General features: G+C 40.9%; 1 protein-coding gene across 2 annotated transcripts in view; it reads left to right on the top strand.

The window, feature by feature from the left end:
• The window catches only part of trim66 (tripartite motif containing 66), a 32,731-nt gene extending 26,261 nt beyond the window's left edge, over positions 1–6,470 (top strand). For both annotated transcript variants that reach the window (XM_053683318.1, XM_017478880.3), the window contains exons 15-18: positions 1–3; positions 2,826–2,900; positions 2,976–3,128; positions 4,897–6,470. The exon at positions 1–3 is cut by the window's left edge and continues 118 nt beyond it. In XM_053683318.1, the coding sequence (XP_053539293.1) occupies positions 1–3; positions 2,826–2,900; positions 2,976–3,128; positions 4,897–5,133 (468 nt within the window). In that variant the 3' untranslated portion in view covers positions 5,134–6,470. The remainder of the gene's footprint in view (positions 4–2,825; positions 2,901–2,975; positions 3,129–4,896) is intronic.
• Positions 6,471–16,008: the final 9,538 nt, after the last annotated feature.

Raw genomic sequence — 16,008 nt, forward strand, 5'->3', positions numbered from 1 at the left:
AGGGTAAGTGGGCAGATGCTGAGCTACATCTGTCCTGATGTAGAAGATTGCTTCTGCGATGCTATAATGCTTAATATGTAAGAAATAAATGATGGGATGGGATGGGATGTGATGTGATGGGATGGGATGGGATGTGGTGTGGTGTGATGGGATGTGATGTGATGGGATGGGATATGATGTGATGTGGTGTGATGGGTTGTGGTGTGGTGTGATGTGATGGGATGGGATGTGATGCGATGTGATGGGATGTGATGTGGTGTGATGGGATGTGATGTGGTGTGATGTGGTGGGATGTGATGTGGTGTGATGGGTTGTGGTGTGGTGTGATGTGATGGGATGTGATGTGATGGGATGGGATGTGGTGTGGTGTGATGTGATGGGATGGGATGGGATGTGATGGGATGTGGTGTGATGCGATGTGATGGGATGTGATGTGGTGTGATGGGATGTGATGTGGTGTGATGGGATGTGATGGGATGTGATGTGGTGTGATGTGGTGTGATGGGATGTGATGTGGTGTGATGGGATGTGATGGGATGTGATGTGGTGTGATGTGGTGTGATGGGATGTGATGTGGTGTGATGGGATGTGATGGGATGTGATGTGGTGTGATGTGGTGTGATGGGATGTGATGTGGTGTGATGGGATGTGGTGTGATGTGATGTGATGGGATGTGATGTGGTGTGGTGTGATGGGATGGGATGTGATGTGATGTGATGTGATGTGATGTGATGTATTGGGATGTGATGTGATGTGATGTGATGTGATGTGATGTGGTGTGATGTGGTGTGGTGTGATGTGATGTGATGTGATGTGATGTATTGGGATGTGATGTATTGGGATGTGATGGGATGTGATGTGGTGTGATGTGATGTGATGTGGTGTGATGTGGTGTGGTGTGATGTGATGGGATGGGATGTGATGTGGTGTGGTGTGATGTTATGTGATGGGATGGGATGTGATGTGGTGTAATGTGATCTGATGTGATGGGATGTGATGTGATGTGATGTGATGTGATGGGATGTGATGTGTTGTGATGGGATGTGATGGGATGTGATGTGATGTGATGTGATGTGATGGGATGGGATGTGGTGTGATGTGATGTGATGTGGTGTGATGTGATGTGATGTGATGTGGTGTGATGTGATGTGATGTGATGTGATGTGGTGTGATGTGATGTGATGTGATGTGGTGTGATGTGATGTGATGTGATGTGGTGTGGTGTGATGTGATGGGATGTGATGTGATGTGATGTGATGTGATGTGATGTGACGGGGTGTGACGGGATGTGATGGGATGTGGTGTGATGTGATGTGATGTGATGTGATGTGATGTGATGTGATGTGATGTGGTGTGATGTGATGTGATGTGATGTGATGTGGTGTGATGTGATGTGATGTGGTGTGGTGTGATGTGATGTGATGTGATGTGGTGTGATGTGATGTGATGTGGTGTGATGTGATGTGGTGTGATGTGATGTGATGTGATGTGATGGGATGTGGTGTGATGTGATGTGGTGTGATGTGATGTGGTGTGATGTGATGTGGTGTGATGTGATGTGATGTGGTGTGATGGGATGTGGTGTGGTGTGATGTGATGTGATGTGGTGTGATGTGATGTGATGTGATGTGGTGTGATGGGATGTGGTGTGATGTGATGGTTTGTTGTGATGTGATGTGATGTGATGGTGTGATGTGATGTGGTGTGATGTGATGTGATGTGATGTGATGTGATGGTGTGATGTGATGTGGTGTGATGTGATGTGGTGTGATGTGGTGTGATGTGATGTGATGTGATGTGATGTGATGTGATGTGGTGTGATGTGGTGTGATGTGGTGTGGTGTGATGTGATGTGATGTGGTGTGATGTGATGTGATGTGGTGTGATGTGATGGGATGTGGTGTGATGTGATGGTGTGTTGTGATGTGATGTGGTGTGATGTGGTGTGATGTGATGTGATGGTGTGATGTGATGTGATGTGATGTGATGTGGTGTGATGGGATGTGGTGTGGTGTGATGTGATGTGATGTGGTGTGATGTGATGTGATGTGATGTGATGTGGTGTGATGTGATGTGATGGGATGTGGTGTGATGTGATGGTGTGTTGTGATGTGATGGGATGTGATGTGGTGTGATGTGATGTGATGGGATGTGATGTGATGTGATGTGATGTGATGTGATGTGATGTGATGTGATGGGATGTGGTGTGATGTGATGTGATGTGATGGGATGTGATGTGATGTGATGTGATGTGGTGTGATGTGATGTGATGTGATGTGATGGTGTGATGTGATGTGGTGTGATGTGATGTGATGGGATGTGATGTGATGTGATGTGATGTGGTATAATGTGATGTGATGTGATGGGATGTGATGTGATGTGACGGGGTGTGACGGGATGTGATGGGATGTGATGTAGCCTCACACCTTAAAGTTGATTAATTTCCTGTAACAGCAACTGTTCCTTAAAGTGTCTATTATTTAAAGAACAACACATCATACTTTTTATCCATTTATAGTTTACGTCCGTGAAACAAGTTAGTTCCTCGTTACGCACGTTACTGAGAAACCACAAAGAAGTGTAAAGATGATGTGGGAAAACTTACACAGCGGTGACACTGGAGACTCCTTCCATACACGTTACATAAACATCTCCTTACACACGCTTTCTAATCCGCTTCTTGTCAGTGGAGCGTCCGCTGTACACGTCCCTCTGAGAGAGAAACATTAAGTATTAGCACGAGCGTGTTAATATAAACCTGTAGAACTGAGGCACTGAAAGGCGAGCGCTGTAATGATTTAATAATCCGTGTGTTTATTGTACAGAAATGTGAGAAGCTCACGCTGCTGATCTACAGCAACATCCTGAGCGCTCCGTTCCACGAACCCGTCAGCCCGCTGGTACGTTTCAGACTTTCTTTCTTCCAGAGCAACAAAGCATAAATATTGCATTTCTAACTGTTATTTCTCTCCAAGGCTCGTCATTATTATCAGATCATCAAGAGGCCCATGGACTTGTCTGTGATCCGGAGCAGACTGAACACGAGCAGCTCGGCTCACTACGGCTCTTCCGAGGAGTTTGTGTCTGACGTGCTGCTGATGTTTAAAAACTGTGCCAAGTTTAACTACGTGAGTGGATCGCTTACTGACTCGTCGTGTGCAGTTGGTGTTTGCATTCTGGTCCTGCTGCGCTTTCATTTCCTGTGTGACAATAACACACTAAAAATAACCCCCGCTCGGCCGAATTCTCCTCGTTTAACTGTTTAGAGTTCGTGTTGTTGCGTCTGTGCACGTTGCCTCATGTAGCCCGCTGCATGTTCACTAGAAAAATGAAATGAGTCTAAAGCTGAAGCACTTTTAGCACAGTGTGAAGTTTATTTCTGATCCAGGACGCATTATTCTCTGCTCTTTCAGCTGTGTGTGTGTTTTGAAGTGCAGATGAGAATAATGGACTGTTTCATTTTTAAAGGCCTAGTTATAAACGTGAGAAATGTCACGTGATGTGGACCTCCTACATCCAACATCAATCATGTTTCTTGTCGTTTTAGAAAGCTCTGCCCTCTTGAACTCACAGGTGTTCTAACCTGAATGTTTTGGGGGCGTGGCTTTAGACGAAACAGTGATGGGAGGGGCTGCATTTGAATTTGAACCAAAATCACCGACTGCACCTTTAAAGAACTTTGTGTTTATTCTCTCTCTCTTCAGCTGGATTCACTCTTTCTCTCTGTCACACTCTCTCTCTCTCTCTCTGTCACTCTCTCTCTCTCTCTCTCTCTGTCACTCTCTCACTCTCTCTCTCTGTCACTCTCTCTCTCTCTCTCTCTCTCTCTCTCTCTCTTCAGCTGGATTCACTCTTTCTCTCTGTCACACACACTCTCTCTCTCTCTCTCTCTCTCTCTCTCTCTCTCTCTTCAGCTGGATTCACTCTTTCTCTCTCTCTCTCTCTCTCTCTCTCTGTCACTCTCTCTCTCTCTCTCTCTGTCACTCTCTCACTCTCTCTCTCTGTCACTCTCTCTCTCTCTCTCTCTTCAGCTGGATTCACTCTTTCTCTCTCTCTCTCTCTCTCTCTCTTCAGCTGGATTCACTCTTTCTCTCTCTCTCTCTCTCTCTCTCTCTGTCACTCTCTCTCTCTCTCTCTCTGTCACTCTCTCACTCTCTCTCTCTCTCTCTCTCTCTCTCTCTCTCTCTTCAGCTGGATTCACTCTTTCTCTCTGTCACACACACTCTCTCTCTCTCTCTCTCTCTCTCTCTCTCTCTCTCTTCAGCTGGATTCACTCTTTCTCTCTCTCTCTCTCTCTCTCTCTCTCTGTCACTCTCTCTCTCTCTCTCTCTGTCACTCTCTCACTCTCTCTCTCTGTCACTCTCTCTCTCTCTCTCTCTTCAGCTGGATTCACTCTTTCTCTCTCTCTCTCTCTCTCTCTCTTCAGCTGGATTCACTCTTTCTCTCTGTCACTCTCTCTCTCTCTCTCTGTCACTCTCTCTCTTCAGCTGGATTCACTCTTTCTCTCTCTCTCTCTCTCTCTCTCTCTCTCTGTCTGTCTCACCCTTGGTCTCTGTCTCTCTGTCTCTGTCTGTCTCACTCTCTGTCTGTCACTCTGTCTCTCTGTCTCTCTCTCTTCAGGTGGATTCACTCTTTCTGTCTCTGTCTATCTCACTCTCTGTCTCTGTCTGTCTCTCTATCTGTCTTTCTCTCAGTCTCTATCTCTCTGTGTCTGTCACTGTCTCACTCTCTGTCTCTCTCTCTGTCTTGTCTCAGTCTCACTCTCTCTATGTCTGTCTCAGTCTCACTCTCTCTATGTCTGTCTCTGTCTCACTCTCTGTCTCTCTCTCTCTCTCTGTCTGTCTGTATCTGTCTCTCTCTCTGACTGAACTGTCTGTTTCTTCTGTCCCTCTTCAGCCGGATTCAGAAGTGGCTCAGGCCGGCCGCAGTCTCCAGACCTTCTTCTTCTCCAAGCTCAGCGAGGTTTTTCCCGAGCTCAGCTGTCCTGCTCCTGACGACGACTCTGACAGCGATGATTACGAAGAGCCGGAGTGTGCGGCCGCCGTGGCCTTCCCCTGGCCTGAGCGGAGAGAGCAGAGCCACAGGAAGAGGAAGAGGAGGCGCTCGCTCAGCTGGAGGAGACATCACTATTAACCTCCTGTTCCATGATGGACTTCTGAAGCATACGAGTTACACAGCTTCCATCTGAGAGCTAAACCTGATTCAAACTTTTTTTTTAAAGTTCCCTTCTTCCTCCCCCTCCCTTAACTCTTTGTAATCCTGTGCATCACGCCGTTCCGCTGGAGGTTTATAAACGATGCTGCGATGTTCTGCACTGCGATGGACGTCACGTCAGAGCTTCTCTTTGGAAAGTTTTTGATATCTCACAGGTTGCTGGCGACTGCTGCTTAGTGGATGTAGATGAGCAATGTCGATTAATATACAGTAATATACAGTATATTTATTATAGAGAATGTGATATTGTATGTTTTGATATGCTTTATACTCCCCGTATATAACCAGCTTTGACTTTTTCCTACTGTAGTAACCCATTAGGCCTGTAGAGGGAGCGGTTTATCAGATCGCCTTAAGCCCAACAGCCGTTCACATTGGACAGACCATGTTGAATTAATTTTCCTCTGGCGATTTATCAATCAAAATATTCCTCCTATTCTGGAGAGGAACATGGATTCTGATTGGACGTTGCTAAGTAACTCGTTTTAAATATGTATAATTGCTTAAATGTTAATTTAGTAATGATTCTGAAATGTTCAAGGTATGAATTATTTCTCAGGTAGAAGTGAAGGAGGAGTGCGGTTTATTCCTCTGCATAACTCACGTACAGGGTAGATCAGAAATGAAAAGCTCTTAATAATAATAATAATAATAATAATAATAATAATACTTTGTAATAGTGTAGAATTTGTTCATTTCTTTTTAACTAATGTAATTATCTGGAATATTTGAGCTATATATAGACTTCAGTTTGCACTTCAGCTCATTTTGCTTCTTCATATAATCCCTCTATAAATCATTTACAGCTTTATTTAAGACTGACGTCATCAGTATCTACTTTTTTAAACTTTTTCTTCTTCTTCTTTTTTTAATCTACTGTATGTTCTGTACAGATTGTATAAATAGTCCACGGTGAATCTTATTAACTGCTACTGCCAAAATTATTTTCACATGTGACTGCGACTTTTTAGTTAAATTTTGTATTATTTTTTTTAAGTTTTACGTTGTTTTTTTTTGACAAACAATATAAATCACTTCGCTCTGGTACTCGCGACACTTTGTCAGTGTGCCATAAACACTAGTCATAAACTGAAGATTTTGTTTAATCACAAAGACTGCATGTTCACACTGTGACGAGGTAAAGACAACGTCCACGCTTTTACTGTTGAGTTTGGACATCATTATAATAATCCTTTAACATAACAAACAGCTTCACTGACTCGCTTTTATAAGAATTAAACATCCTGAAACTTCAACTCTGACCTCTTACCTCGTTTTTCCTTTAAGCAGTTTTGTTCGATTTGTTTGAGCAGATTTGTTCGAAAATAATCTTCTACCATTTTAATCTATTTAGATTTTTTTTGCAAGGACATGATCGGATAAAAAAAAAACGAGAACACAAAATTTACCTTTAGATGGTAAAACGAGCATCACATTGAACTCTCTCTCTCTCTCTCTCTCTCTCTCTCTCTCTGTCTCTCTCTCTCTCTGTCTGTCTCTCTGTCTCTGTCTGTCTCTCTCTCTCTGTGTCTCTCTCTCTGTGTCTCTCTCTGTCTCTCTCTCTGTCTCTCTCTCTCTCTCTCTCTGTCTATCTCTGTGTGTATCTCTCTCTGTGTCTCCCTTTCTGTGTCTCTCTCTGTCTCTCTCTCTCTGTCTCTCTCTCTCTGAGTCTCTCTGTGTCTTTCTCTCTCTGTCTCTCTCTCTCTGTCTCTCTCTCTGTCTCTCTCTCTCTCTGTTTTTCTCTCTCTTTCTCTCTCTCTCTCTCTCTCTCTGTCTCTCTCTGTCTCTCTCTGTGTGTCTCTCTCTTTCTGTTTCTCTCTCTCTCTCTCTGTCTCTCTCTGTCTCTCTCTGTGTGTCTCTCTCTTTCTGTTTCTCTCTCTCTCTCTGTCTTTTTCAGAACTGTTTATTGATCATAAAGAGGAATAATTTAATAATAAGTCTTTTACAATTATTAAAACAGTAAAAAATGAAATCAGATTTTGTGGCCATCCATGAATATTTTTCCACTTTACTGTCATTCACCATCAAATCTCAGAAAAGTGTTTTGATTGCTGAGTTTGGGATCCTGAAATAAAGATAAGAAAACATCATATGTTATGCAAGAGAGTAATTAGAATTACAGATCAGTGAAAATGCACTAAAATAACTCTGGCTTGCTCAGCACTCGTCAGATATAATGATGAAATGTACTGTATATTTTTGAAGTCCTGAAAGTTTGTGTTGTAATTTGAACTCTCACAGTGAATGAAAGGAAGTCTCTAAGGCGGTGTTAAGAGTGAGACGCTTTAACAGACTAATAAATCTGGATCCAGTCTTCAGTTTGGCTTTAAACCCGAACGAGACAAGCATCCAGGAGGAGGAGAGCTGGATTATTTTATTACTGCCGGAAAACATTCTTTCCCAGATACAGTAAATCAATTTGTCCTTTTCAACTAAGTTTTATTTAAAGACAAAAGCACAAAAACACCCTCGTCCTACACTTTTCATTTCAGATTACCTCCAAACCAAGACAGAGCGATTAGCGTCTTTCATGTGAACGTCCTCACCACTGAACGTCCTCACTACTGAACTTCCTCACCACTGAACTTCCTCACCACTGAACGTCCTCACCACTGAACGTCCTCACCACTGAACGTCCTCACCACTGAACTTCCTCACCACTGAACGTCCTCACCACTGAACGTCCTCACCACTGAACGTCCTCACCACTGAACGTCCTCACAACTGAACGTCCTCACTACTGAACGTCCTCACCACTGAACTTCCTCACCACTGAACGTCCTCACCACTGAACGTCCTCACCACTGAACTTCCTCACCACTGAACTTCCTCACCACTGAACGTCCTCACCACTGAACGTCCTCACCACTGAACGTCCTCACAACTGAACGTCCTCACTACTGAACTTCCTCACCACTGAACTTCCTCACCACTGAACGTCCTCACCACTGAACGTCCTCACCACTGAACGTCCTCACCACTGAACTTCCTCACCACTGAACGTCCTCACCACTGAACTTCCTCACCACTGAACTTCCTCACCACTGAACGTCCTCACCACTGAACTTCCTCACCACTGAACGTCCTCACCACTGAACTTCCTCACCACTGAACTTCCTCACCACTGAACGTCCTCACCACTGAACTTCCTCACCACTGAACTTCCTCACCACTGAACGTCCTCACCACTGAACGTCCTCACCACTGAACTTCCTCACCACTGAACGTCCTCACCACTGAACTTCCTCACCACTGAACTTCCTCACCACTGAACTTCCTCACCACTGAACTTCCTCAACAAAATAAAGAACGACTTTAAGTTAAAAGAAAAAAATGCAATGTTTTTGAGAAGTCTGAATAATGTTTAGTTTTATTCCGCAGCTCGGTTAAGTTCTGGTGCTGCTTCATTTTCTATCACAGCAGCTCCGACAATGGTGCAGCTGCAAACATCCTTCCATCCATCTTCAATACCACTTATCCTACCGGGTCGTGGGGAGCCTGGAGCCTACTGCGGGGAGCATGGGGCACAAGGCGGGGTACACCCTGGACCGGGTTCCAAAGCTGCAAATATATTCATGTTTATATTAAATAATATCTCATATTATATGAATGTACTCTAGTACATTATTGTTTCTATATTAGCAGTAAGGTGTAATTATTGATATGATGAAGTTTCATATAAAGAGATGTTCATTTAACATTTTTAGAGAAGGAGTCTCCAATTCAATTCAATTCAATTCAATTTTATTTGTATAGCGCTTTTTACAATAGACATCGTCTCAAAGCAGCTTTACAGAAATATCAACACGGTGTACAGATATTAAAGGAGTGAATTTATCCCAACTGAGCAAGACACTGAGTGGCGACGGTGGCGAGGAAAAACTCCCTGAGATGTTTTAAGAGGAAGAAACCTTGAGAGGAACCCGACTCAGAAGGAACCCGTCCTCATCTGGGTAACAACAGTTAGTGTGAAAAAGTTCATTATGGATTTATATGAAGTCTGTATGGCGTTAGGAGCAGCCGCAGTCCCAGCAGTCTGGAATTAAAGAAGATTTGAGCTCCATCCAGAGGCAGAGAGGATCTGGATCTCTAGTATCTCCATAAATTCGTGTGGGGCTCGGCGAAAGGAGAGAGGGAGAAAAAAGATCATTATGACTGCGAAGTAGTAGAACAGAATCTAGTCAGGGTAGGCTTGAGTAAACAAATACGTTTTAAGCCTAGACTTAAACACTGAGACTGTGTCTGAGTCCCGAACACTAATAGGAAGACTGTTCCATAACTGTGGGGCTCTATAAGAGAAAGCTCTTCCCCCTGCTGTAGCCTTCACTATTCCAGGTACCGTCAGATAGCCTGCATCTTTTGATCTAAGTAGGCGTGGCAGATCATAGAAAACCAAAAGGTCGCTTAGATATTGTGGCGCGAGAGCGTTCAGTGCTTTATAGTTTAATAAAAGTATTTTATAGTTAATGCGAGATTTTACTGGGAGCCAGTGCAGTGTGGATAAGATCGGGGTGATATGGTCGTATCTTCTGGTTCTAGTTAGGACTCTAGCAGCTGCATTCTGGACTAACTGGAGCTTATTTATATTCCTACTGGAACATCCAGACAGTACGGCATTACAGTAATCTAGTCTAGAGGTGACGAATGCATGAACTAATATTTCCGCATCATGTAGTGACATGTTTCTTATTTTAGAAATATTTCTAAGATGAAAGAAGACTATCCTAGTAATATTATCTACATGAGCATAAAGTGATAGACTGGAGTCAATAATCACTCCAAGGTCTTTAACTGCTGCACATGATGAAACAGAAAGACCATCCAGAGTAACCATGTGATCAGAAAGAATACTTCTAGCTACACGTGGGCCTAATAAAAGTATTTCTGTTTTATCAGAATTAAGTAGAAGGAAGTTAATAATCATCCAACGTCTAATGTCCTTTACACAATCCTCAACTTTACTAAGCTGCTGTCTGTCCTCTGGCTTCGCTGAAACATACAGCTGTGTATCATCAGCATAACAGTGGAAGCTAATTCCATGTTTACGAATAATTTGACCTAGGGGTAGCATATATAAAGTAAAGAGCAGTGGGCCTAAAACAGAACCCTGTGGAACTAACCTCAGTACGCATGGAGAAATCACCATTTACATCTACGAACTGTTAACGATCGGTCAGATAAGACCTGAGCCAGGAGAGGACTGTTCCCTTAATACCAACAACATTTTCTAATCTATCAAGGAGAATAGTGTGATCTATAGTACCAAAAGCTGCACTAAGGTCGAGTAACACAAGCAGCGAGACACAACCCTGATCAGAGGTCAGTAGAAGGTCATTTACTACTTTAACTAGCGCTGTCTCTGTGCTATGATGAGGTCTAAATCCTGATACAGTTCATGAATGTTATTCCTATCTCCAGTGTCAGCGCTGCGTAACAGTCAGAGGTGAAGATTTCCACACCTTTATCACAGAGTTTACACTTCTCTACTGTTTCTCACTAACACCCGTAAAGAGCTGCCTTTCTTCTCTTAGTAACTTTAAGAGAGAGAATAAGAGAGAATAGAGAGAGAATAAAGACAGAGAATAAAGAGAGATAATAGAGAGAGAGAATAAAGAGAGAGAATAGAGAGAGAATAAAGAGAGAGAGAGTAAAGAGCGAATAAAGAGAATAGAGAGAGAGAATAGAAAGAATAAAGAGTAAAAAGAATAGAGAGAGAATAAAGAGCGAATAAAAGGCGAATAAAGAGCGAATAAAGAGAGAGAGAATAGAGAGAGAATAGAGAGAGGGATGCTGAGGGAACGAGGGTTTATAGCTGCTATAATGTAAGTGAGAACAGGAACTCACTCGTTTCACAGACGTTCTACAACAATATAAACTATAAACGGATAAAATGTACAACATATTCTTTAAGAAACTAAGAAAGTAATTGTTGGTGAATTGCTGTGGTGTAAGAGGAATAAAACACGTAGGGACATGCGGTTAGAGGAGAATAATCAGCCTCAGGTTGGTAACAGGCGCTCCGGTCCGTCACATCACGTTGTTTTACAGCAACAGGTATTTTGTCTTTTTTCCTGTTTTTATTCTGTATTACTCATTAAAATGGTAAAAATCTGATCCAATGGACTAATAAATCCTACTCACAGGTTTGCTCAACCTTCTGCACCACACATTTTACACCCTGGTGAAAAGAATATTACGTTTCTGTTTAATCATTAAATTAAAACCAATAACTATTCTCCCCCTAAATTCTGTCCTAGTTTTGGAAAGCGAAGTTTTTATGTGAAGACTGTGTAAATCTCCTCTCACAACATATTTCCTGCCTCATCTTTACTAACACTTTCCTAAGGAGACTTAGATCGGATTGGGTTTCAGTCCGAGTCAGGATTATTTCCCTGAAAACTGTGGGATAAAACCTGGGCCTCTAGAAGGGCACCATTAACGGGTATGATGTAATATCTCCAGTGCCAGTCTTTAAATCTTTTTTTTCTGTTCTCTGATCTCATTTTTACCCCCTCGGATTTCTCAAAGCTCATTAGTAACGACTATTTTTGAAGTAAGGTAATTTTTCTGTAATTGTGCGGTATTTTCTCTCCCTCGCTCTGCGGTGTGCCTGTAAAGTGCTGAATGATGATGTTTGGAGGGCAGTAGATCATATAGCTGAATGAACTCAGAGGTCAGTGTAGTGGAGTTCAACCCAAAAAGCCATTTAAGTCGTCTCAGTGTACTGCATTCACAAGCTTCTCTGATTTACTGATGTTTAAAAAAAAAAAAAAAAAGATCAGTTCGGCCTTTTCCTCTCTCTGCAGAAAACTTTCTCTCTCCTTTCTGTCTGTTTTTGCTGATCAGTGTTAAAACACATTATATAGTACATTGTAGTACAGAATATTCAGTACACTATAGTATAGTATGGTATGGTATATAGTATAGGAAAGGATAGGGTAGGATAGTGCAGTACAGTGCAACACAATACAGAATAGCACATCACAGTATAGTACATAAATTATATGCATACATATAATGTTACAGATTATTATACAGTATAGCATGTCTAGTATAGCACAGTATAGCACAGCACAGCACAGTGCAGTATAATATAGCACAGTGTAGTATATTACAGTATAGAACAGTGTAGCACAGTGTAGTATATTACAGTATAGCACAGTGTAGCACAATGTAGAATATTACAGTATAGAACAGTGTAGCACAGTGTAGTATTTTACAGTACAGCACAGTGTAGCACAATGTAGAATATTACAGTATAGAACAGTGTAGCACAGTGTAGTATTTTACAGTACAGCACAGTGTAGCACAGTGTAGTATATTACAGTATAGAACAGTGTAGCACAGTGTAGTATATTACAGTATAGAACAGTGTAGCACAGTGTAGTATATTACAGTATAGCACAGTGTAGCACAGTGTAGTATATTACAGTATAGCACAGTGTAGCACAGTGTAGTATATTACAGTATAGCACAGTGTAGCACAGTGTAGTATATTACAGTATAGCACAGTGTAGTATATTACAGTATAGCACAGTGTAGTATATTACAGTATAGCACAGTGTAGCACAGTGTAGTATATTACAGTACAGCACAGTGTAGCACAGTGTAGTATATTACAGTATAGCACAGTGTAGCACAGTGTAGTATATTACAGTATAGCACAGTGTAGCACAGTGTAGTATATTACAGTATAGAACAGTGTAGCACAGTGTAGTATATTACAGTATAGCACAGTGTAGCACAGTGTAGTATATTACAGTACAGCACAGTGTAGCACAGTGTAGAATATTACAGTATAGAACAGTGTAGCACAGTGTAGTATATTACAGTATAGCACAGTGTAGCACAGTGTAGTATATTACAGTATAGCACAGTGTAGCACAGTGTAGAATATTACAGTATAGCACAGTGTAGCACAGTGTAGTATATTACAGTATAGCACAGTGTAGCACAGTGTAGTATATATAGCACAGTATAGAACAGTGTAGTATATTACAGTATAGCATAGTGTAGCACAGTGTAGTATATTACAGTATAGCACAGTGTAGCACAGTGTAGTATATATAGCACAGTATAGAACAGTGTAGTATTTTACAGTATAGCACAGTGTAGCACAGTGTAGAATATTACAGTATAGCACAGTGTAGCACAGTGTAGTATATTACAGTATAGCATAGTGTAGCACAGTGTAGTATATTACAGTATAGCACAGTGTAGCACAGTGTAGTATATATAGCACAGTATAGAACAGTGTAGTATATTACAGTATAGCATAGTGTAGCACAGTGTAGTATATTACAGTATAGCATAGTGTAGCACAGTGTAGTATATTACAGTATAGCATAGTGTAGCACAGTGTAGAATATTACAGTATAGCACAGTGTAGCACAGTGTAGTATATTACAGTATAGCATAGTGTAGCACAGTGTAGTATATTACAGTATAGCACAGTGTAGCACAGTATAGAATATTACAGTATAGCACAGTGTAGCACAGTGTAGTATATTACAGTATAGCACAGTGAAGCAGAGTGTAATACATTACAGTATAGCACAGTGTAGTACAGTGTAGTATATTACAGTATAGCATAGTGTAGCACAGTGTAGTATATTACAGTATAGCACAGTGTAGCACAGTGTAGAATATTACAGTATAGCACAGTGTAGCACAGTGTAGTATATTACAGTATAGCACAGTGTAGCACAGTGTAGTATATATAGCACAGTATAGAACAGTGTAGTATATTACAGTATAGCATAGTGTAGCACAGTGTAGAATATTACAGTATAGCACAGTGTAGCACAGTGTAGTATATTACAGTATAGCACAGTGTAGCACAGTGTAGTATATATAGCACAGTATAGAACAGTGTAGTATATTACAGTATAGCACAGTGAAGCAGAGTGTAATACATTACAGTATAGCACAGTGTAGTACAGTGTAGTATATTACAGTATAGCATAGTGTAGCACAGTGTAGTATATTACAGTATAGCACAGTGTAGCACAGTGTAGAATATTACAGTATAGCACAGTGTAGCACAGTGTAGTATATTACAGTATAGCACAGTGTAGCACAGTGTAGTATATATAGCACAGTATAGAACAGTGTAGTATATTACAGTATAGCACAGTGTAGCACAGTGTAGAATATTACAGTATAGCACAGTGTAGCACAGTGTAGTATATTACAGTATAGCATAGTGTAGCACAGTGTAGTATATTACAGTATAGCACAGTGTAGCACAGTGTAGAATATTACAGTATAGCACAGTGTAGCACAGTGTAGTATATTACAGTATAGCATAGTGTAGCACAGTGTAGTATATTACAGTATAGCACAGTGTAGCACAGTGTAGTATATATAGCACAGTATAGAACAGTGTAGTATATTACAGTATAGCATAGTGTAGCACAGTGTAGTATATTACAGTATAGCACAGTGAAGCAGAGTGTAATACATTACAGTATAGCACAGTGTAGTACAGTGTAGAATATTACAGTATAGCATAGTGTAGCACAGTGTAGTATATTACAGTATAGCACAGTGTAGCACAGTGTAGAATATTACAGTATAGCACAGTGTAGCACAGTGTAGTATATTACAGTATAGCACAGTGTAGCACAGTGTAGTATATATAGCACAGTATAGAACAGTGTAGTATATTACAGTATAGCACAGTGTAGCACAGTGTAGAATATTACAGTATAGCACAGTGTAGCACAGTGTAGTATATTACAGTATAGCATAGTGTAGCACAGTGTAGTATATTACAGTATAGCACAGTGTAGCACAGTGTAGTATATATAGCACAGTATAGAACAGTGTAGTATATTACAGTATAGCATAGTGTAGCACAGTGTAGAATATTACAGTATAGCACAGTGTAGCACAGTGTAGAATATTACAGTATAGCACAGTGTAGCACAGTGTAGTATATTACAGTATAGCATAGTGTAGCACAGTGTAGTATATTACAGTATAGCACAGTGTAATACAGTGTAGTATATTACAGTATAGCATAGTGTAGCACAGTGTAGTATATTACAGTATAGCACAGTGTAGCACAGTGTAGAATATTACAGTATAGCACAGTGTAGCACAGTGTAGTATATTACAGTATAGCACAGTGTAGCACAGTGTAGTATATATAGCACAGTATAGAACAGTGTAGCACAGTGTAGAATATTACAGTATAGCACAGTGTAGCACAGTGTAGTATATTACAGTATAGCACAGTGTAGCACAGTGTAGTATATATAGCACAGTATAGCACAGTGTAGCACAGTGTAGAATATTACAGTATAGCACAGTGTAGCACAGTGTAGTATATTACAGTATAGCACAGTGTAGCACAGTGTAGTATATATAGCACAGTATGGAACAGTGTAGTATATTACAGTATAGCACAGTGAAGCAGAGTGTAATACATTACAGTATAGCACAGTGTAGTACAGTGTAGTATTTTACTGTATAGCACAATGTTGTACAGTACAGCACATCAAAATACTATAAAGCTGAATACAGTATAGTGCAGCTCAGTATATTGAAGTAATACTATTATAGTTAGTATTATATTACAGTATAGCACAGTGTAGTTTAGTATAATGTGCAGTGCAGCATAGTATAGTAGAATATAGTACACTGAAATATAGGACAACACATTATATTGAATGCAATATAGCACAGTACATAATGTAGTACAGTGAAGCACAGTAAATGTAAATGGTCTGAATTTATATAGCACTTTTTTAACCTTAGCTTTACGCTGTGTCTCATTCACCCATTCAC

This window comes from Ictalurus punctatus, chromosome 10, assembly GCF_001660625.3.
Source record: "Ictalurus punctatus breed USDA103 chromosome 10, Coco_2.0, whole genome shotgun sequence".
In the NCBI taxonomy this organism is placed as follows: Eukaryota; Metazoa; Chordata; class Actinopteri; order Siluriformes; family Ictaluridae; genus Ictalurus; species Ictalurus punctatus.